Source organism: Lepidochelys kempii, chromosome 6, assembly GCF_965140285.1.
Source record: "Lepidochelys kempii isolate rLepKem1 chromosome 6, rLepKem1.hap1, whole genome shotgun sequence".
Taxonomy (NCBI): domain Eukaryota; kingdom Metazoa; phylum Chordata; order Testudines; family Cheloniidae; genus Lepidochelys; species Lepidochelys kempii.
In genome coordinates this window covers 71,408,347-71,431,876 of record NC_136385.1, presented here as the reverse complement: position 1 = coordinate 71,431,876, position 23,530 = coordinate 71,408,347, and the positions used below count along the sequence as shown (strand labels likewise).

Here is a 23,530-nt window from a genome sequence, read left to right as displayed (position 1 = left end):
AGTAATCCTCAGCTGCTTCATAGGAGTGTTGTGAGGTTTAATTCATCAAAGTTTGTAAAGTGCCTTGATGTCCTTGAGTGGAAGACACCAGGTAAACGTAATGTGTTTGTATTATTAAACCAATTCTTGTTTTGTTAACATCACCTCTTTGCTTCAGGACCATGACCAACCTGTACAAAAATACTGATTGGTCACAGAAAACTCTGGAAGGGCTAATCAGTCTAGCAAAGAAACAGGTGATGAAGTGCAAGATGAATGTTATTTCCATGGAGCATCTGAAGTATTATCATGAAGAGATGATTAAGAGGGCAAAAGAAGGACACATCTCATCTTTTACAGAGCTGTGGTCACTTGTTCAGGAAGCGTTTTTACATGATGAGGTACATACAGTGCTTCCTGGAGCACGTACTTGCTATGCTATAGCTAAGGAAAATGACTTCTCTGTTTCTTTGAGCCTTTAATGACAACGTGTGTGCGTGCAAACATACAGTCTCCTCAAATATAACTGTTCAGAAATAGAGGTGGATAAAGTTCACCAAAGTGCCCAGGTCCTATGTTCAAACGTGAGTTAAGATTTTCCAAAGCATCACGTGATTTTGAGTGCCTCAGTTTTTGAGTGCCCTACTGATTTTCGAAAGGTGCTGAGCAACCAGCCTCTGAAAATCAGCTGCCTTTAAAGGTGTCTGAAGTTGGGCACTCAAGAGCTGAGTCACCAAAATCACTAATAACTTCTGCAAATTTGCCTCTGCCTCATTAAAGGTCAATAGGATTTGCCTAAATAATTCAGATGCTTTTGAAAATGTTACCTGGTGTCAAAAAATATCCATGCAGAAATCCAGACAGAGATTTGGAGGCCACTTCTGAAAATATCGAGGGGCACTTGTGGCACCTTAGAAACTAACAAATTTATTTGAGCATAAGCTTTCATTGGCTAAAACACCGTCATTGGATGTATGCAGTGGAAAATACAGTAGGAAGAGATATATATACACAGAGAACATGAAAAAATGGGTGTTGCCATACCAACTGTAACGAGAGCGATCAGTTAAGATTGGCTATTAGCAGGAGGAAAAAAAGAAAAGAAAAAGAAAAACCTTTTGTAGTGGTAATCAGGATGGCCCATTTCCAACAGTTGACAAGAAGGTGTGAGGAACAGTAGGGGGAAAAATAAGCATGGGGAAATAGTTTTACTTTGTGTAATGTAGAGTCCACTCCCAGTCTTTTTCAAGCCTAATTTAATGGTGTCCAGTTTGCAAGTTAATTCCAATTCAGCAGTTTCTCATTGGAGTCTGTTTTTGAAGTTATTTTGTTGTAGCATTGCCACTTTTAGGTCTGTAATTGAGTGACCAGGGAGACTGAAGTGTTCTCTGACTGGTTTTTGAATGTTATAATTCTTGACGTCTGATTTGTGTCCAGAGACTGTCCGGCTTGACAATATGTCCAATAGATTTATGCATTTGGTATTAACACATCTATTTATGCTGCCTAGGTTGACTCTGCTGGCAGCTTCTTCTTACTGCGTTTCAGATTTTGTTTCAATTTTCCTTATGCTCTTTGTGATATTTTGTGTCTCCTTTGTTAGCCAGAGGAAAGTAAACTCTCAGACCAGCGCAAGGCTGTGGATCAGGGTCAGAACCCCTTGCCTCTCTATGCAATCCTCAACGTCAAAGCAGAACAGATCAGCACTTTTAAATTTAGAGGTAAGTGTTCCAAGCTTTACCCTTGTTTCTGAATTCAGTTCCTTATGGGTCAGAGAGGCTAAAGGGATTTTGAGAAGGGAAAAAATCCCTCCTGCTCAGCACCAGTTCTGGAAAGTTTACCTTTAATTGGAGTGAGAAAGGAATTCGTCCTTACCTGGGAACTGCTGGGTGCTCATTACTTTTGAAGATGAGAGGAGATGATTTAGAGGATAGGGCACTTGGACATGGACAGGGAACTTGGTTGTAGACTCAGGAGACTGGAGTGTAGTTTCCAGCTGAGCCACAGACCTTCTGTGTAACCTTGGGCAAATCCTTTAATGTACCTTGTGTCTTAGTTCCCCATCTGTAAAATCAGGAGAGTACTTCTCTACTGCCCTTGTTTACTACCATGAGGAGGGCCATATACATATCTAAACAGGCAATGATCTGATCTTATTTAGAAGCCTGAATCTAAGCTTTGGAGTCTAATGTTAGGCCCACATTTTTTGAAAATCTTGGCCTTAGCATCTGTGATGGTTGTTAGCATGCTCAGGACGGAGAGCCACCTTTTTGCACCACCAGCTTGCTAAGTGCTAAAACAGTCCCGTGGGCTATGCCAGCGCTTACTTTGCCTTGCAGCTTAACAGTAGGTTCACCCCAGTCCCTGACCGCTCTTTGAATTGTTCCCTTGTAGAGTCCAGCCCTTATCCACTGAACACTCACAGAAATACTAGGTATTGTGTCCTCAAGGGAACCATGTGCACACCAACTTATCTGATTCAACCCAGGATCAGTTCTTGTATAACATCACAGCACTGAGATTGTTTTCACTATAGATCTATCTTAAGTTTATTATCAAAGGTTAAGATTTAAGAGCTAGTGAGTAAGGATAATAGAAACAGAGAGGTTACATATAAAACAAAACCAATACCTGCTTTCTAGAGACTAAACTTAACTTTAGCAGACTAACCATCAGTCTAAAAGCAGTCACCTCAATGTTCTTTATAGTGTTTCTAACCAGGGCAGGTTGGGATCCCATTTTCACAAATGTAATTGCATTGCCTGAATACTTCCTCATGTGCAGGATCAAGGGGTGTCCTTTTGCCTTCTTCTTATATCCCCAAAGTTCATTGTCTATCCCCAGCTCTCTGTGGTTCAGTCTCTGATGTCTTCTCTCCCTGTTCACTTTCCATCTCCCTGTTGACTTTATATGTTAATGGGGGTTTCCACTGTGTTGACTTACAATGCTTAGTTTACACGTGAACCAAGATAGATAGGTGGATATCTACCCTTTGTCTTGGAAAAACCCATTTGTCAACCCTACTTTGATTCAGACTTTAGGAGCATGTTATCATTATGCATATGTAACTTTTTACATAATAGGCACACATACATTTCACAATAATATTAATGATCAGCATGATCCTGGCTTTCAGGTAAGATCTTACATAACATGGTTTATGGATAAATACCATGAAAGCGGTGTGTTAGGGTAGTGAGTTTGTCAGGCCTGTTAGGAGTTGCTGTTACCCAACAGTGAACCAGTTGGCACTAATTGGCCTCTATGTCCGAGTATCCAGATTCATTCAATCCTGGGCTTCCACCCAGGGCTTCATCAATGGGTCTCTCAACTCTTATCTGGAGAGACAATATTCTCCTGAGATGAGAAACCAATTTAGTCTCCATGTACATCAGCGCCAAATGTGAATGAAAAGGGTAGTATGGCTTATCATATACAAGCTACAGTCAGCACAGAGGAGCTGGGGGGAGCAAAATTGTTTGATTTGTGAATTGCTTTATCCATCTGCGTAAGTCTCATTTTCTTTTCCTACTCTCTTAACATTATAATAAAAGTCTTGTGTGTCAATCCTTTTGTAGAATGGGTGGAGTTCTCACCTTACGAGGTGGGATTCCAGAAATACGGAGCCTCCATTCGATCAGAACATTTTGACAGTGAGTTCTTCATGGGGAGGTTGGTGAAGAAGCTCCCAGAGTCTCGGATCTGCTTTCTGGAAGGTGACCTATTATTCATGGAACATAGCCTAATTAAAACACCATAGAGAACATAAATGTGGCACTGGCTGGCCACTGATCTATATATTGCAGTCCTAAATGGCCAGATTCCTAGGGTCAAATTTACCCAGATCCAATGGAGTCGAGTACTGCTAACCTCGAAAGTTCAAAAATCATAGTTCGGTCTCCCTAAAATAACAAGATTTAAAAAAAATTATACTGTGTTTTTGGTCTATCTTTTGATTTTTGGACTCCCCCTACCCCCTTCCCTACTGACACAATCAGAGTTGCCAACTCTTCCAAATACAGAGTTGGCTGGTTTTGGCACTCGCAGAGATTCCAGCTTCTCCTCAAACCCCAAATTTCTAAATAATTAATTCTGTGCCCTGCAACCCCATATCTACCTATCCCCCAGCCCAGAAATGAATTATGTACTTACCAGCCCCCACATCCATTCTAGCCCACCAGCCCCCACACCTGCCCATCCCATAGACCACCAATTAGTGATGCATTCCCAACCCCTCATCACTTCTGTCCCCCCATTCCCACATTGGCCCTTTGCCCATCTGTTTACCTCTGGTCCTCCTGGAACTCCAGGGATTCTTCACCCCCTTCCCAGACCTGGTGGCACAGGGATGGAGGGGGAGGAGCAGCAGCAAACAGAGCCAATCCATTTTTCATAGGATGGGGAAGGGAGGAGGAAGCAGAATTGCTAAGGTCTTTCTGCTCCCTCCTCTCCTGTGACAATGGTGTCAGCTTTCCCCTGCCATACCCCCAAACTCCTCTTGACTCTTGAGGGGAGAGAGCCTCCTGCAGCAGCCCTGATTGGTTGCTTTTCCCCAGGAGGCAGGCATGTGGGGAAGGGAACCAATCAGAATGGGTTCCCCCCTTTAAGCAGGGCTGAAATCCATATCAGGGCAGGAGCTTTTGGCATCATAAACTGGCTCCACTAGGGGCTAAAACAGTCTTACTCTCATTGCAAGAGATGGCAACACTGGCAGTCGCACCATGATTGAGTTTGGCCTCTTGTGTGTGTGTGTGTGTGCATTGAGGGCACAAGAAGTGGGAGCTCCTTGTACCCCAGTACATCTACACAAGTCCATTCACAATCTGATCCTGTACCTGTCAAATTCTCATCAAACAGATACACGCCTTCATTTATAAATAGAAGTAATAACACTTGATTTGATAACCCTCTCTTGGGTGCTGGTGATTTCATGCAAGAGAAAACCGTGCTGCACCGTGCTGTTGCGGAGCAGCAGATGTCTCTGGGTCTCATTTACATCGTAAATGCTGCCCCTGTGGGATCTCTGCAGTGCTGTGGTAGCATCTCTCTTGAAACAGTCCCTGGAGCCATGCTAGGTGTGCCATGGCTGAGGCAAGCTCTGTATGTGCTTCTGTTGCTAAGGCCTTATTAGCCCTCACACCTGGTGGAGCTCAAGGCTATTCCTCAACTGCCCTCAACACCATGCTGCTCCCACAGTCCCAGACACCTTGCTTCTGTGCCCCATGCCTCCCAACTGCCATCCTAGCACCTACCGCCAAATCTTCCCCAGCTGGTGCCCTCCCACTCTCTTCATCCTGATGGAAAGAGCAACAACAGCTACACCCTTAGCAGATATTACTAATAATAGATTCACTACATTGTGCTCTGCTGGTCTGTTCTGACCCAAAGACCAGTTCACAGAAGGGTCTTGGGTTCTTTCTGCTTCATCACACCTTTTTGTCAATATTCTATACTCTCTATCTCCACATAATACACATGGGGATTAGAGGACCTCTTTTGGGTGGGTGAAGTCTGTACTTTGCTGCCCTCCAGTAGAATGAGAGAATGCAATGTCCACCAGCATCTGAGGAGGAGCTTTTCTTGGCTGGGCTCTGCCAATCTTTGTAGCCGAAGTCCCAGATTTGCTCTTTTATCGAGGGCACTACGTTACAGCATAATCAACTCAAACTAGTTAACTATACTCAACATGGGTTCTTGTAAGTAAAAATTCATGACATTTTTATTCAGATGAGGTAAACCACTGGTTAACTTGAGCTGATATGGTATTTCTCTCATGTGGTTGGACTTGCAGGTATCTGGACTAATATTTTTACTCGAAATTTGTTGGATGGCTTATACTGGTCCTCAAATTCAGATGAATTCTGGGACCATTGGGCCAAAGACGTGGCAGATATGGGTAAGAGTTTAAAGTGTTTTAAGATCAACATATATTCTTACCGCATAGTTCCCATTATCAAGGAGAGGATTAGGAGAAGATACATTTCTGCTTCTTCTGCTAATGGACCCTCACAAACTCTCTAAACACCAGTGCATTACTTGTGTTCTGTCATTCCACTGTGGTTACCAGTGGATCCCCCAGTATAATTTTCACTTGTATCAGATTTACTCTGAAAGCATTGAGATAGTATGGGAGTCTTTCCCTTGTGACAGAAATGGGTTCACAGAAACGGGTTCATTCTGCATGGAGGCCATGTAGGACTCTTATACCAGTATATTACAGTGTAACCTTTTTTCTGCCACTTCCTCAGCTGACCAATATTGTGTTGCCATTGTTTCATATTCGGTAATGGCGCTGGGTCAGTAGCACTGCCCTTACCTTATTTTTGTGTCTTTTAAACAATTGAAATGGAAACTCTTGTAAAGATCATTGAAATCAAATAGGACCAAGAATCCTAAAGTGCTAGTATCATCCTACTAGCCCAAACCAACTTATCGCTCACCTTGCCACTTACCCAATGACCCTTCCAATCTCATCCTGTTGAACCCAGCCATATTTAAGTGCTAATTAAAAATGTTTTGATTAGTTTTAATTTTCCTCTCAAACCACTAGTTCACTTCAACTGTGACTATGCAAAAGGTGGGGCAATTGGTGATGTCAGGCTCTCAGCAGGGCTATGAAGCAAGCATGTCATTTGGAAGGCTAGAAATTGGAAATCATTCTTTAAAAAAGAATCAAATATGGTCAACTGTTTCATTAAAGTGTGTGTGTGTGTGTGTGTGTGTGTGTGAGAGAGAGAGAGAGAGAGAGGTGCACAGACAAAGAAACAAGAGCGTTGACCCACAAAATAGACAGAGAGGGTGATTAGCCCAAGAAAGGAGCATTCCACATTCTTTGTCAAAGTTCTCTCTTACCCTCCTTTTTCTATTTCCCAGCTAGAGAAAATAATGCTTCCGATGACTCTTCCGTTATCATCAAGCCTTCCTGTTCCATGTCAGGGAACCTTTGCGAAATCTTTAATGATATTCTAACCATCCGCCCGCTACTGGAAGAGACTCATAACTTCTTGAGAGGCCTAGAATTTTACAAGGACTATCTCCAACAGAGAGGATTTATTGAATGGAAAGGTAACTGCAACTAAACATTAGCTGCACTTTTGAGGTATCACCTCAGGTCAAGGGATACGACTAATGCCAATAACAAAAATGTAACAAGTCATTATGTGTTAGAGATGAGTGAATGGGTTGGATGAAAATATGAATCTGCCCATGTATGCTGCCTTTATACCTGGAGAACCAGCCACTCTGGGACCTCATCCCTAGAATGCAAGCAAGAGGATGAGGTTGACCCCTGTGCACCTCCAAGCTCCTTGCAAGTTCTAGATCCCACCTGTCCAACTCTGGCTGCCATTGTACCCTCAGCCCTGCTGGCAGTGGCAGATCCTTCTGCTGCTGTTGTCAGTTGGATTCAGGTAGAGCCCACAACGTGCTAGATGTTTTCCAAATGCACAACATGAGAAAGTCCCTGTCCCAAAGAGCTCACATCCTAAGAAAACCAGCAACATCTGAAGTGTGGGGGGAGAGGGATAAAACATACAATCAAATAAACAGTATCAACTCGCATTATCAGCTGGAATATTTGTGAAGGCAACCTAATAGAAATGGGTCTTGAGGAGGGATTTGCAGGAGTAGAGCATAGTAGCCTTGCAGATTAGTTCAGGGAAGGTATCCCATGCATAAGGCGAGGCATGGAGGAAAGCATACAGTCTGTTGTGGGAAAAGTGAATAACTGATCGGGTGTTGCAACCTCTTTTGGCTACTTCAGTGAAGCCAAGAAAAGGTTAGGTCCAAGAGCCCATCTTTAGATCAGAGGCAGGAAGAGAGGTCATCTGCATGTGCAGGAATGATATAAGAACATAAAAATGGCCATACTGGGTCAGACCAAAGGTCCATCTAGCCCACTATCCTGTCCTCCGACAGCGGCCAATGCCAGGTGCCCCAGAGGGAATGAACAGAACAGGTAATCATGAAGTGATCCATCCTCTGTCACCCATTCCCAGCTTCTGGCAAACAGAGGCTAGCAACACCATCTCTGCCCATCCTGGCTAATAGCCATTGATGGACCTATTGTCCATGAACTTATCTATTTCTTTTTTGAACCCTGTTATAGTCTTGGCCTTTGCAACATCCTCTGGCAAGGAGTTCCACAGGTTGACTGTGCATTGTGTGAAAAAATACTTCCTTTTGTTTGTTTTAAACCTGCTGCCTATTAATTTTATTTGGTGACCCCTAGTTCATGTGTTATGAGTTATAAGGGTAGGCTTTCTAGGTTAAAGGTGCATTTTATTTTGTTTTAAAGAGTTTTCTTCAGATAAGACCTACTGAAACCTCAGGTCTGGGTTTAACAGACTTTTTTACCAGCCAGGTGGTGGTTGGAGAGGGAAGAAGAGAGCTCATGAATGGCCTCATTTTTGCTGTGGTAAATTTGTGAAATGAGACCAGGGAATTTTACACAGTGAAATAATTAATGACTCCAGTTGACTCCCTTGAGGGATTTTAATGGAAAGGATTTATTTAAAGGCTCTTTTTGAGTTTGAATATATAAGAGGGGACTCTCCCAATGAAGTGCTTGCTTTAATTCAGATTTCCAGTGAAAAGTAAGTACAGGACTTATGCTCAAATAAATTGGTTAGTCTCTAAGGTGCCACAAGTACTCCTTTTCTTTTTGTGAATACAGACTAACATGACTGTTACTCTGAAAACTTTCAACACAGTGATATGCAGATGGGGGTTTGGGTTGGGGGTGGAATTTTAAATTAATAATATACACTGAACCAAAAGGAACTGAAATGTAAACCCCTTCCTGTTTTTGCTCTGTGAATCACCAAGTAACTTACCCTCATTAAATCAGGATCTTGAGTTCCTAGCAGCCGTGAACGTTACATTTTTACAGAATTATTTGCTAATTTTAACAGGGGATATGGAAACATAAGTTATTACTTCAGGATGCTGTCAAAGATGCATTCCAAAATGTGGAACACCTTACAGTTGTTATACATATTTTAAATCAACTCTATTGTATGATTCTATGGCAGACAGGTCAACAGAAATGAAATATACTAAAAATTACATAAAGCAGCTATGTGATCTAGCTGTTAACTCCTGCTTCTGACCACAAACTAGTCAGAACTCCAGGGTTCTGTTCCTGGCTTTGCCATTCACTCATTTTGTGACCTTGGGCAAATCATTTAGGATCATATTCTGATATCCTTACTCATGCTGAATAGTGCCTTACTCCCAGGGAGTAAGGTAATGGCATTTACCACCAGGGAATGATAATGGGCTTGGAAGGGAGAAGCCAAGTGGACTGGACTACTGTGGAGTGATGTGCTACTCAATCTATCAGGATCTGGGCCTTATATCGCTGCATGCCTTAGTTTACCGATCTGTAAAATCCATCTAGTAATATTTGTCTACTTTTTAGGAATAGTGAGGCTTAATTAATTTTCATAAGTACGATAAGATCCTCAGGAGGCAATTATGAGGAGCTGAAAAGCATGTTACAACCGTATTAAAATTACTGCAAGATGCCACTTAATACTATCTTGTCTTTTTGTTTTCTTATTCTTAAAAAATAGTCCATTGTTCCTAGTGATACACTGATTAAAATACAGTTATCTTTCAGACACTGTGCTGGACTTATCCCCTAACAAACTGACTCCACAGGAGAAACATCTCTGCCTAATAGATGTTGGCTATTTCATTAACACCAGTTGCCCACCGCTTCTCAAGCCTGAGAGGAATGTGGATGTCATCATCTCACTTGATTACTCAATGGGCAATATGTTCCAGGTGAGATGATTTAAATTCACTATTGCTTGTTGCACTGATGTCACCTTTCCTACAAGGCTTGCCTGCCATTTTTATTTTGTTTTTAACAGTACAGTTATAATAGGATTTGGACTCAGTAGTCCAAAGTCCACTATCACAGTGGTGCAAAAGAGGAGTAACTGCTGATGTCAGAAAATTAATACCCATGTAGGACTGTTGTAAGCAGTTGCTGAATCAGGTCCAATATCTTTTGCCACCAAACTAAACAGTGTTTAGTTAATAACCACCAAGAGGCTCCCATTATTTCCCCCTTCATAGGAGAGCAAACTAGTCAGAATGGCCAAAACACCAGTAAAAATGCACAGAAAAGGTATAATGTTCCAACAAAGCCTATCTCCAGTTTACATCAAGAGCCAAGTGGACTGCATGCATGGTTTCATGAAAAAATGAGATTATCTATTATGTTTTACGTTTTTAATAGGAATGTGAGGAGAATTATCCTACTTTTTCCTTCCATTTGGACAGTGAGTGGCTACATATGTATGGCACAGTCATTTCCATGTTGGATTAATGCACAGTGAACTGCTTAGAGTTACCATAGACCGCTGGAAAATTCAGTCATTCCAGAGCACAGAAGCTCAGATAGTTAGTGTTTCTTGAAAGGAGTGTAGTAAATCTTTGCTTCACAGACTGCACTAGGTTCTAGTTCAGGGACAGGCAAACTATGGCCATGGGCCCGATCCGGCCAGCGAGCTGTTTTAAGCAGGTCTGAGAGCTCCCGCTGGGGAGCGGGGTCTGGGGCTTGCCCTGCTCCGGCTTGCCAACTGAGGCACTGGGTTGGGGGCCGCACCATGCGGCTTCTGGAAGCTGCATCATGGCCCTGCTCTGGCTCCTACGCGCTCCATTGTCCCTCTCCGGTGCTCCAATGGGAGCTGCAGGGGTGGTGCCTGTGGATGGGGCAGTGTGCAGAGCCTCCTGGCCTTGCCTCTGCATAGGAACTGGAGAAGGGACATGCCACTGCTTCTGGGAGCTGCTTGAGGTAAGCACCGCTCAAAGCCTGCACCCCCGAGCCTCTCTCCATGCCCCAACCACCTGCCCCTGCCATGATCCCCCTCCTGCTCTCCAAACCCCTCAAACCCAGCCCAGAGCACCCTCTGCATCCCAAACCTCTCATCCTCACCCCAGAGCCCGCACCCCCAGCCAGAACCTGCACCCTTTCCTGCACCCCTGCCCCAGCCCTGATCCCCTCCCGCCCTCCAAAGCCTTTGGTCCCACCCCAGAGCACCCTGCACCCCTGACCAGAGCCCTCACCCCCTCCCAAACCCCAATCCCAATGTTGTGAGATTTAATGGCCCGCCATACAATTTCTATTCCCCCATGTGGCCCTCAGGCCAAAAAGTTTGCCCACCCCTGTTCTAGTTCATATCTGGGTGCAATTAGTGGTTGTTATTGATCTAGATGGCTTCATATAGATGGTCTTGTGTCACTTAGCGATGTCCACCCTGACCTGGGGTTTTAACCCAGCAACTAAGATCACCTAGACGTATACATCTAGAGGTTTGAGGCAGCATATTTCAGTGTGCGGGTTCTGCGATTCTGGAATTCACTGCCCATCTTAGTCTGACACATATTGAGTGTGTTGGTCCTCAGGGCCGGCTGGAAGGGGCTTTTGAATTACTCAGGATTTTACTGAGGAGGTTGTCTAAGGGAGTTTAGGGCTGGTGGAAGAATTACCATTTTTGGCAAAAAATTACCATATTTTGCTTACCTTGAATTGGCTTATGAAGAATGATGCTTTTACTGAGTATTGTAAAGGCACCTAGAAGCAGACGGACAGGGACATTTTACTAATGGGATAAAGTACAAAGCACACACGGGGGAACATGCCAGTGCTTGATTCTCTCCAGCTACTATAACAATTCCTACCATGGATCGATAGTACAGGTGAACTTGAAACAAAAGCTTGGCATTGAACATCCCTCTCTTGACAATGGACTGAACAAAAACCTTGGCTCTGACATTTCCATACTTTTGGAAAATTCAGATGTGCCCTATGTCTAGTAGAGAATAATTGTAACCCTTTTTCTCTCTTGCCACAAGCCCCTTTCATTACTCTGTGTGGGGTTTGTTTATAAAGTATGGATGGGATTTGCAAAACACTCAGAGTTGGCCTAATTCTGCCCCCACTAAAATCTAAGCTAAAACTGCCACCAACTTCAATGGAAACAGAGTTAAGCCAGTGCTGGAAATTCCTACCCTCTGAGCTTTAATAACACGGAGGCTTTTGGTCAGGCAGCTGTATAGGGTGTTTCTATCATTCAGTATTGTGCCTCGTGTGGTTTCAGAGTAATTCAGTGTCACTTGTTACAGGAAAGCCTGAGTCTAGTCTTTTGTGAGGGTTCTAATGTGGTCATATTCTGTGTCTAACCAGCAATTAGAGATTACATACAGATACTGCAAAACGCAAGGAATCCCATTCCCCAAAATTGAGCTGAGTGAGGAAGACAAGAAGAATCCCAAGGAATGTTACGTGTTTTCAGAGGCAGAGAACTCCAGAGCTCCCATAGTGCTCCACTTCCCATTGGTGAACAACACTTTCAAGGACTACAAGGAACCTGGTAAGTTCACTGTTAACAGGAACCAATCATTTTACTACACTTTGTGTGACCAGTCTTCCCACATCTGATTTCCCATTTGTCCTGTTCACCTCTGTTATGAATTCCCAGGGCTGAGTCCCTGTTTTTTGACTGCACTCTCCAGTGACCTAACATATACCAGCAAAAGCCTCGACAGAGCCAAGTTTGAGCAGACACGTGGAGATTGATGCAGACTAGCAAACAATGTCAGAATAAATGATGCTTTGTGGCTTTTGCATGTGAAGAGTGTGGAGGGGGCTGGGTTGTAGTGGGGGATGGGATAAGAGAATTTTTGGCTGACTCAGCTAGAATTCTTCCTGGACTCTAGGGGAAGAACATATTAAAGTAGCAGCCCACCCCCCTCCCCCATAAATGGATACATCCACTCTGGGCCAGCTCTGCTCTCACCCTGATGCTCCCATGACCTACAGGGAAGCTAGTACCACCTTTAGCACTGCTCATTCTCTGCACCAAGATTGTGCTTAAATCTCTGTAGATATTTAGCAGCAGGCTGTTCCCTCAGAAGGTGCCTTAAGCAGCAAAGGACACTTTAAAGCGAGATTCAGTAGCTGGTACCTGGTTTTCTAAACAGCTGTGGGACACCCTGAAAAAAAGGAACAGGCAACGTTCTAGCTATGCCTGTGCAGATGGTCCAATTGTAAACACTCAGACCTTTGAAAACAATGAATTGATTTTATTCAGACTTGGAATGATTTGCCTTTCCCAGTGAGGATGCTGCACCCCTTTTGAGCTATCAAAGTGCAAAATTTCAAATCAGACCTGAAGCAAACTGGGTTTTTGAGATGAGTACACAAAGAAAAACACTCTAACAGTTAAATCGATTCTGTTCAAGCTTTGCAGAAAAATTCATTTGCTCATGGAAAACTTCTCCCCAGAAGGAATGTTTGAATAAAGTTATGAGCAACTAAAAAATAAGTGGTTAAGAAAAATGTTTCCACTGTTACTATCATTTACCATGGAACATTAATACTAGTGTTAAACACAGCATAAACAGACTGTGACTAAATCCAGTGTAGAAACTTTACAGGTTAGTAATCAACATGTTAGGAAGAAGGCTGTAGCCCGACCATGGGGACAGAGAAAGCTTCACCGAGTAATGCACATTCAGGCAAAGCTGTTGAACACAGCATAACAGGTCAAACAGAGGCTTTCACAGTTCACTTAATGAAAAGCAGCTGAGAGTATGTGGAAGGAATGCGGGAGTTTAGCTTCTCAGTGGCCGAGGCCCAAACCTGTGAGTTATGAGTCATACCGGTTTGCCTCCAAAGAGTAATTTATTCATAGATCTGGACTTCAAGCTGACAGGTCAACTGTGAAAGTGTGCATTTGGGGAATGGGAGGTCTAGTGATTTCAACTTTAAAAGTGGTAATTTTCATTTCTGGCTGAGTGGGAGACACCTCAGAGAGCTTTTTATTTAATCATTTGATTTTGACTAGGTGGCCAGTTTTGAAAAATTGGCCCTTTAAAATGAAAATCCTGCATTTGCATGCTCAAAACCAGCAGTGGCATCTACAGCGTAGGTGGTTGGCATAGGAAATGTGGCTCATGATGCTAGAACACTAAAAGATCCATTTGAGGCAAAGTGTTAACACATCACCAGAAATTCTACAGAGTATTATTCAATATCCCTAGCCTGGAAATCAAACTTACAGGAAAAACTGATAATCCAAGTTAGAGTGTGGAAGCCAGCTGATACTTCATGAGCACAGTGTAGGTGTCAATTTCACATGGCTCAGGTAGATATTGCAGATAACATCTCAAGTATGGCCTGTTTAGAGCCCTAGCAGAGATCGTGCAGATTTAGATTGATCTGGGCAGTTTGCTTTCAGGCTGCAAATAAATTAGATTCTCTTGCAAAATGAGAGGAAGGAAGTGTAAGTCCAAACTCGAAAGCATAAATATTCACTTTCTGTAGTCCTTGGATGCAGTAAACAGGATTTCCTGATATTAAGTGCTAAATAAATAATAAAACTTACCAGGAGCATTGGCATGTTGGATACTGGCACATTTGGGGTATGGTGTTAAACTGGAGAATGAAGATGTGATACCTGATAGCTGGAGGAACACAGATTGATATGCAGAAGACTCCCCATCCCCTTCCACTCTTCCGTATGCGACTGGCTTGGACTCTGTTGATTTATTCTTTTCTGCCTCCTGTGGCATTGCATGGATTACCTGCTGGCAGAATTTGACCCATATGGCCTGAACTTCAGAGGTATCAAGCACCAGCAGCTCCCACTAATCTGAGCGGGAATTGTGTGCAAGGAAGGGGTACTTGAGAATCAGGCCGGTAGTGTTCAGAAAAGGCCTGTAGGCCTAATTCTGCACTCAGTGTGATGTCAAGCCAGAGCATTGAAGTCAATGGAATTACTTCATATTTATGCCAGTTTAACTGAGAGGGGAAAAAAATTGGCCCACTGCCTCCAATGTATTTTTGTTCCTTCTCTGCTTCTGGCAGGGGTTTGTCAACAGGTTTAAAGTCAGAGTTTGAAATGCAGACATATTCTACTTAGCTTCATCAAAAAATTTCAACACCCATTTAGGTCCGCAGGATACCCACAGAGTTAGAATCCCCATTTGACCAGTCAGAGTGCTCCATTTATGCTAGCCCTCATTTAATGACCAGTAGGACGTAACAGAAAATGTTCACTGCTATTGCTATTGAGAATGTAATGTGTGCCAGACACACATTTTCCTGTCTTTTGTATTCAAGAGTCAGCTCACAATGGTGGCTTTTCTCTTCCTCTGCAGGGGTGAAGCGCAGTCCCTTGGAGATGAAGGATGGTGATATAAATTTGACCAACAGTAACTCACCATATTATTTTACAAAACTAATGTACTCTGCTGAAGACTTTGACAAACTGGTGAATCTGACCAGCTACAACATCCACAATAACAAAGACCTGATTTTACAGTCCATTCAGAGGGCTATGGAATGGAGGAGAACCAGCAAGAGGGCACGTTTACCCACCGGTTCTGAAGTTGAATCTGCCTAGGCAGTATTTCTGCATCATCTACTCACTATAGGTTACAGTGTTCTGCCAATATTTTACCGGAGGCACTGCTGATTACCTATTACATTGTATGAAGTGATACGGCAGCTGTATATTTCTCATCTTGTCCATTTCAAATTGTCTTCGCTGTAAAAAAGTTTCATTAAAAATTCCAGTTTTTGCAGCCATACCAACCTCAGGCTCTGTTCTTATAAGCTATGAGGGTGGGGCCTGGTTAGTGGTTGGTAGGAGACCTCCCAGGAAATCCCAGTGGTAGTTCAGTGAGTTACACTCGACTCTCAGTGGCTGGGTCACTACAAAAAATAATTTTCCCTCTGTTGATTTTCACCCCTATGGGCAACATTCACCCTAATTGAATTGGCCTCGTTAGCACTGACCCCCCCACCCCACTTGGTAAGGCAACTCCCATCTTTTCATATGCTGTATATTTATACCTGCCTACTTTTTTTCCACTCCCTGCATCTGATGAAGTGGGTTATAGCCCACGAAAGCTTATGCCCAAATAAATTTGTTAGTCTGTATCAGCAAAACCAATGAGGAGTCCTTGTGGCACCTTAGAGACTAACAGGGCTACCCCTCTGAAACTCTTCTCTCAGTACTGAGCTGATGCCACCCCATCCCCTCATGGTGTTGAGGGCAATGTTATCAGAGGTGCGGAGTTTGGGATGATACATTACAAACAAAAGCCCTGACCACTTGCGGTCATTAAAGGCCTGATTTTCCGAGGTACAGAGCACTTAAACTCCCACTGAAGTTAAAGGGATCCATGTGGGCTCAGCACTGGAGACCAGGCCATACAAAAGAGTTGGGGTAGCATGGCCAAATTCTAACTGGAGAATTCCAGTCTACCTACCTACATTTCCCTTGTGGTTTAGTAGAGAAATTATTCTTTCCTCCCATTTCCTCAAACAAATGGGCACAGAACTGGTGTCGCATTCTACCAGATACATTTCAGTGGTGCGTGAAATAAGCTTTAGAGAGTTAGTAAAATGATTTTTCACATCCTGCTGGTGGAAACATGCTATAGAGTAAATTATTTTTATTAACTACATTGTGTGTGGTGCTTTTAAGTAATATAATGGGCCAAATTCAGCCCTGAAATAAATGGCTGTAATGGAGACATGTCTGAGTCACTTTTACTAGGCCAAGAATACATAAATTGAGATGTTCTTATTCCTTTTACAAACTGAGCTTAGGGCAAAGTTAATATAGACTTGAGTGATCAGCTATGGCATTTTTACACAGGAAATTTGTCCTTTACAAAACCATTGCCTATAAAACATCATATGCAAAGCATTTTTAATAGGTGGGATGGAAAAACAGTTAACATTTAGCCAAAATAAAATTCTTCATACTGCTTTGCTGAAGGAAAAACAAGGAAAATTTAGTCTGGTTTTCATTTAATTATGAATACACTGAAGAATGTGACTTAGAGCTAGGGGGACAGACTTCATAACCTTTCTGTACATTAAAAGGATGTTGTTGAAACTTTTCTGAACAGAACACAAAGCAGTAAAAACCAGATCTTCAGCTGGAGCAAATCCGCATAGCTCTGTAGAAGGCAAAGGAGTTACAGTGATTTACACTGGCTTAGGATCTGGTTCATCTATAACTAACGTTTTTTTTTTGAATCCATGTTCATCCTTCGTCCTCCAAGAAAAACCTACATCCTTATGTATTGTAGAATGAATTCTCCCAACGGGGAGCGGGCGAGACCTTAGGCTCAAACTGTAGGTGAACACACCTACTCTCATTACATATCCAGCAGCTAGAGTGGTGTTGCTTAAAGTAGTCAACTTTGGCTGATGTGGGGGCAGCTGCCAAGCCCAGCAGGATCTGGGGTCTGAGGGCTGCATCATGGGGTCCGGGGGCTACTGAACAGCTCAGTGGGATCTGGGGCTGCAGGCTGGCCACACAGGGTCTAAGATCGGGTGCTGCCAGCTAGCCCTGTGGAGTCTGGGGCTGCTGCCCAGCCTGGCAGGCCCCAGGGCTGCTGGTCAGCCCCACATGGTCCTGGACCCTGCATGTTTGTGAGCCTGTCTAGCTCAGTTGGCAGATTATCAATCTGAGGGTCCAAGTCCCTGGTCAGGTAATGACCTTGTCAACAAGAGCTTAAAAAGCTATGTCTTTGGAGTCCTCCTTAATGTTACTTTTGGCCCACAAGGGCTCAGTGAGGGGTTCCTCCCCCTCTGGGTCGCTGGGAGCCCCCTCCATCAACTGGTCATTCTGCTCTGGCTGCCCTGCTGGCTGGAGCTCTCCCTTGGGCTACTGCTACTGTGCAGGGGGGGGCTCTGACCCCTGGAGCGCCTGACCCTACCACTACCATCCCTGGGTCTTCCCTAGCTGGCTGGCTGCTGTGTCGGAGCAAGTGGACCCCTGCTGCGGGACATCGTGGAGGGGGTTTATTCACAAACTGAGAGACATCTGTGCTCTTGGGGTGGTGGTCACTCCTGCTGCTGTTGTGGGGAGCAGTGTGGAGCCTTCCACCACGCCACTTACCACTGCAAGACCGTGAGGGGGGCTGCCACCGCCAAACCTTCCAGCACGCACCCTGATAGAGTCCAGCTGGTGGAGCCGGCCAGGAAGGCCATGGCAGTGGAGCAGGGGGATTTCCCCCCGCTTGGAGTCTGTCCCTGAGGAAGCCTCAGATGGAGCCTCCCCTCACCACAGCCCTTTGGTCACCTGTGCCCCACGTTGGCGCTGAGGCGATTGCTGCCTTGGTTGCAGATGGGGAGGACTCTGGGGCAGTGAGGGGGAGACTTCACCTCCATCTTTGAGGAGATCGAGGCTGTGGGGGAGGATGATCTTTTGCCAGCGGGCCTCAGTCTGGGTGGCAGTTTAGTCATGCTGCCCCCCCCCTCCTTCTCTTTCTCCCTTGCCCCAGGCTTCTGCCCTCGTTTTTGGCCTTGGGGCGCCCTTGGGTTCATCCTCCTGCCCAGCCACAGATGGCACCCTGCTCATGACGGTCGAGGCCCTGGTGGCACCCCTTTCTGAGATGGGGCGGCCACCTCCCCTCCCAGTGGGGGGGCCCTGCCGCTGATGCCACCATGCCTGACGCTGTGGTTGAGGGTGCTGAGCTTGTTGAGGCACCCAGGCCCGGTGTCGGTGAGGGCCCCCTTCCTGTCCCTACCCCTTCAGCCCCTGAATCTGGTCGAGAGGTGCTGCACCCCAGTGGCATGCCTGCCGGGGATCCCACTCCCACCTTTGCCTCCATTCCTGGTGCTGACCCCAGCCCTGCTCCAGCCCCCGGGGTGCGTTGCCCACCTCCTTCCCCTCCGCTCCCCATATTGCTGCTGCTCCTGGGGTTGTTTCATTTCCCCTGTCCTCGGCCAACCCTCAGGGGGCGGTTTTCATGTCCCTCATCCCTGACCCTCTAGGGGCTGCTACTCTTCCCTCTGCTGCCCTCTCCCTCGCCAGAGACTGATGGACACTGTGCTGCGGGACGACCTGCACCACTTCCTATGGGAAAGCCGTGTCTTTGAGGGTAAGGTGAAGTTTGCTCTCCAGTGCTAGGGGGGACTTCCATCTCATCCTCCAGGCTGTGACGGCTGTTTTGCAGGAGGGAAGGGGGACTGTGAGGCGGGACATGGTGGCCTACTCGTGGGCCTGCAACTTCCAGCTGGCTTTTGGAGTCAGGCACGGGTTGTTGCGAGGCTTGCTGTGGGCCGCCGCCACCCCTTCCCATGAGGATCCTCCCTATTCCTCATTATGAAACAGACCATCTTTGCCACCTGGAACACCCGGGGCTGGCGGGTGGGTCTCCTCAGGAACCAGATGCTTTCCGTGCTTTGGGACAGGGGGTACTCTGTGATTTTCCTGTAGGAGACCCACACAGCTCCGGCTGCTGAGGGTAGCTGGTGACTGGAGTGTGGGGACAGGGTGTACTTTAGTTACCTCAGCACCCATTTGGCTGGGGTGGCCATCCTGTTCTCCCCCGACCTACGGCCAGAGGTGCTGGGGATTGCCGAGGTCTTGGCGGGTCACCTGCTGCATGTCCGGGCCTGTGTGGAGGGGCTGAAGTTGAATTTAGTCAACGTCTACACCCGACTGCAGGCCTGGAGCAGGTGCATTTTTATCAGCAAGCATCTGCCTTCCTCTGCACTTTGGATCCTCGCAAGAGCCTGGTCCTGGCCAGGGATTTTAATACCACCCTTGAGGACCAGGATCGCTCAGGGCTCAAGAGCAGCCAGGCTGCTGCAGTTGTCCTCAGGGAGATCATTGACCATTACTCCCTGGTGGATGTCTGGCATGACCACCACCCGGACAACAATACCACCTTCACCTATGTCCGGGTAGAGAGTGATGGGTCATGCCACTACCGCTTGGACCACATTTATTTATTACGTTTCCATCTGGCACGGGCCCACTCCTCTGCCGTTCAGCTAGCCCCATTCTCGGATCACCACTTGGTGACCGTGACAGTCTATCTCAGCTTGGAGAAGCTGGGGCCGGCCTATTGGCACTTTAATAATAGCTTGCGGGAGGATGTGGGCTTTGCAGTGTCCTTCTGGGAGTTCTGGCTGGCCTGGCGGGGGCAGCAGCATGCCTTTCCCTCCACAGGGTGGTGGTGAGATGTGGGGAAGGTGGCAGAGGATGGCACCCCTCTCACAGATCCAGAGGAGATGCATGGAAGGGCCAGAGCCTTCTACGCCAGCCTCTTCTCCCTGGATTCCACCAACTCTGTTTCCTGCAGGGTGCTCTGGGACGCACTCCCGACAGTCAGCACAGTCAACCTGGATCAGCTGGAGCTGCCTCTCGCTCTGGCCGAGGTCTCGGAAGCCCTCCGTCTCATGCCCACCAATAAATCTCTGGGCATGGACGGGCTGACCGTGGAGTTCTACCGTATGTTCTGGAACGTCCTTGGCCCTGACCTCATCACTCTCTGGCCCGAGTCCTTGGAGAGCGGGGTCCGCCCTCTGTTGTGCAAGCGAACTGTGCTCGCATTGCTACCCAAGAGGGGGGACCTCTGCGACCTTTGGAACTGGTGTCCTGTCTCGCTCCTCAGCACAGACTACAAAGTTGTAGTGAAGGTCATCTCGCTGCGGCTGGGGTCCGTGCTGATGGATGTGGTCCATCCTGATCAGACCTACACTGTCCCGGGACACACCGTCTTTGATAACTTGTATTTGGTCTGGGACCTCCTGGAGCTCAGGTGTAGGGATGGTCTGTCGTTCGCCCTCCTGTCCCTGGACCAGGAGAAGGTGTTAGACCTGCTGAACCAGGGGTATCTCCTGGGCATTCGGCTTCAGGCCCCCGTTTGTGGGTTTTCTCCTGGTGCTGTACACCTCCGTGGAGTGTTTGGTCAGGCTCAACTGTACCCTGACCGAGCTGGTCAGCTTCGGGTGGGAGGGGTGTGTCAAAGGTGTTGGGCCAGCTGTATACTCTGGCGATAGAGCCCTTCCTCTGTCTCCTCCGCTGGAGGTTGACGGGGGTTGGTGCTCTGGGAGCCAGAGTTGCGACTTGGCCTGTCAGCCATACGCCGATGACGTGCTTCTCATGGTCCAGGACCAGGGCGACCTACTTGATGGCCTCCTCTGCCTGGGTCAACTGGATCAAGAGCTCTGGCCTGATGGTAGGAGCAGGATGGCACATGAGCTCCCTCCCACCCACGCTTCAAGCCATTCGGTGGAGTGCAGGTCCACTGCTCTACGTAGGCGTTTACCTTTCTGCCATGCATCCTTCTGCGCCAGAGAACTGGCAGGATTTGGAGACCAGAGCGGCTGCGGAGATGGACAGCAGTCCTCCGGTGCCTCTCCCTGTGTGGGAGGGCACTGGTACTGAACTATCTAGTCTTGTCCATTCTCTGGCACTGGCTCATCACCCTGAGCCCAGTCCCGGGGATCCTGGCCCAGCTTCACAGGGTAGCTCTGGAGTTCTTCTGGCTGGGACTGCACTGGGTCTCTGCAGGAGTCCTGAGTCTTCCCCTGGAGGAGGGAGCACAGGACCTGATTTGCCTCCACAGCCAGGACCATGTCTTCAGCCTCCAGGCAGTGCAGAGACTCTTTTATGATTCAGGTAGTCCAGCATGGAGGACGCTGGCACTCACTTTCCTCCACCGCCGCCAAGGGCTCTGATACGACTGGCAGCTCTTTTTTCTTCACCCGAGGGGGTCTTCTGCGAGATCTCTCTGAGCTGCCAACCTTCTGCCAGGACCTCCTCCAAACCTGGAAGCTGTTCTCGGTGACCAGGTCTGTTGTGGCCACCAAGGGGACGGACCTCCTCGTGGAGCTCCTGCTACACAACCCCTACCTTCGTGTGCAGGTGGCAGAGTCCCTCTCGGTGTCCTGGTGGTTGGTCCTGGCAGAAACCACCAGAATCGGAGAACTCGGTGGATTCCCAAGCACTTGGTTGGCACATGGAGCTTGCCATGCTCCTGACCCCCCTACGCATGCTCCAGGAGGTGGGGGCAGCCTTGTCATCTGCCTCTTGGGTTTTCCTTGAGTGGGTACTGCGAGAGGGTGCACCCCGCCCACCTCACACTCCAAGCCCTACGGGTCTTTTAATTGGGCCCCGGTCCTGTGAGCCCTCCTGGCCCGCTCCCTTCCAAAATCCGAGCCTGCTGCATGCCCTGCAGCCAGGTTGCTTCCGAACCACACCAAGGAAACTACTCTACATGCTCATGCGCCACTTGTTTCACTTCCTCACCCTCATGTCCCACCCTGATACCAAATGGCAGGACTGTCTACCACCCGCGGAGGGTGAGGAACCCTGGTGGGCCAGCCTCTATTCCACCCATGTCCCATGGCCTGCCAGGGATATCTGTTGGCGACTCCTCCATGGAGCCGTGAGCACGGGCCTGTACCTGGCGTGGTTCACCCCCATCCCCAACGCCTGCCCCTATTGTGGCGTGAGGAAGAACCTGGCACACGCTTATCTCGAATGCACCAGGTTGTAGCCCCTATTCTGGCTCCTCCAGAATCTCCTGCTGAGGTTCTGGCTGCACTTTTCCCCACGCCTGTTTATATTTGCACACCCTGTCCGTGACCCCACCAAGTCGTGAGACCTCCTTGTCAACCACCTCCTGGCCCTGGCCAAAGTGGCCATCTTCAACACCAGGAGAAGGATGTTAGTCAAGGGGGTGCTCTGCGACTGTGGGGCCTATTTCCGGTCCTCCCTGGTCTAACGCATCCAGGCAGAGTTCCTCTGCGTGGAGTCTGCTGGCTCCCTAGACAGCTTTGAGGAGCAGTGGGTGCTGTCCAGGTTTCTCTGCTCAGTGTCCCACTCTGGATTCCTAGTTTTGAACCTGTGACCTTCATTCTGTTATTCATTAGTTGTCCCACATTTTCAGTTGGTTCCCAGGTCCAGTGGTCCCTCCTGCAAGGCTGGGGGAGGGGCTTTTAGACATGGGTGGGCTTGTGCCCGCCCACCTCCCAGGATCTCCAATAAGACCCCGGACCGTGCGAAGCTGGCTGGCCTCATGGGGTTGAGGTTCAGGCTGCTGCCCTGCCCTGCAGGATCCAGGGTCCGGGATTGGGTGATGCCAGCTGGCCGGCACCGCAGAGTCCGGGGTCGGTGTCAGGGTTGCTGCCCGGCCCCACAGGGTCTAGGGCTGCTGTCCAGCCTCTCAGGGTTAGGGTTGTAAACTTTCTACTCATACAAAACTGAACACCCTTGCCCCACCCCTTCTCCAAGGCCCTGCCACCTATTTCCTCCATCCCACCTCCCTCTGTCACCATCACTCACTTGCTCATCTTCACTGGGCTAGCTCAGAGATTCAGGGTACAGAGGACGGAATGAGGGTTTTAGGATGCAGGAGGGTGCTCCAGACTAGGACCTAGAGGTTCAGAGGGCAGCAGGAATTGGGGCATGAGAGGGGGGAGGGCTCAGGGGTGCAGGCCCCAGGCGGTGCTTACCTCAAGCAGCTCCCAAAAGCAGTGGCATGTTCCCCCTCCAGCTCCTACGTGGAGGTTCAGCCAGGGTGCTCTGCACACTGTCACATCCTCAGGCGCCACCGCCATAGCTCCCATTGGCTATGGTTCCCAGCCAATGGGACCTGTGGGGCAGCACTTGGGGTGGGGGCAGCATGCAGAGCCCCCTGGCTGCCACTACAACAGATAGGAGACATGCCAGCTGCTTCCGGGGAGCTGCACGGTGCTAGCAGGGAGCATGCC

The 23,530-nt window shown here is 47.5% G+C and overlaps 1 protein-coding gene across 5 annotated transcripts in view; it reads left to right on the top strand.

Moving 5' to 3' along the window:
• LOC140913036 (cytosolic phospholipase A2 beta) overlaps positions 1-15,853 on the top strand; it is a 72,868-nt gene extending 57,015 nt beyond the window's left edge. For 2 of the 5 annotated variants that reach the window (XM_073348665.2, XM_073348669.2), the window contains exons 14-21: positions 158-380; positions 1,583-1,700; positions 3,558-3,695; positions 5,771-5,875; positions 6,853-7,044; positions 9,602-9,768; positions 12,179-12,365; positions 15,157-15,852. In XM_073348665.2, the coding sequence (XP_073204766.1) occupies positions 158-380; positions 1,583-1,700; positions 3,558-3,695; positions 5,771-5,875; positions 6,853-7,044; positions 9,602-9,768; positions 12,179-12,365; positions 15,157-15,401 (1,375 nt within the window). In that variant the 3' untranslated portion in view covers positions 15,402-15,852. Of the gene's footprint in view, positions 1-157; positions 381-1,582; positions 1,701-3,557; positions 3,696-5,770; positions 5,876-6,852; positions 7,045-9,590; positions 9,769-12,178; positions 12,366-15,156 lie in introns of those variants that run through there. The other 3 variants (XM_073348664.2, XM_073348672.2, XM_073348666.1) reach the window with 3 other exon arrangements.
• Positions 15,854-23,530: the final 7,677 nt, after the last annotated feature.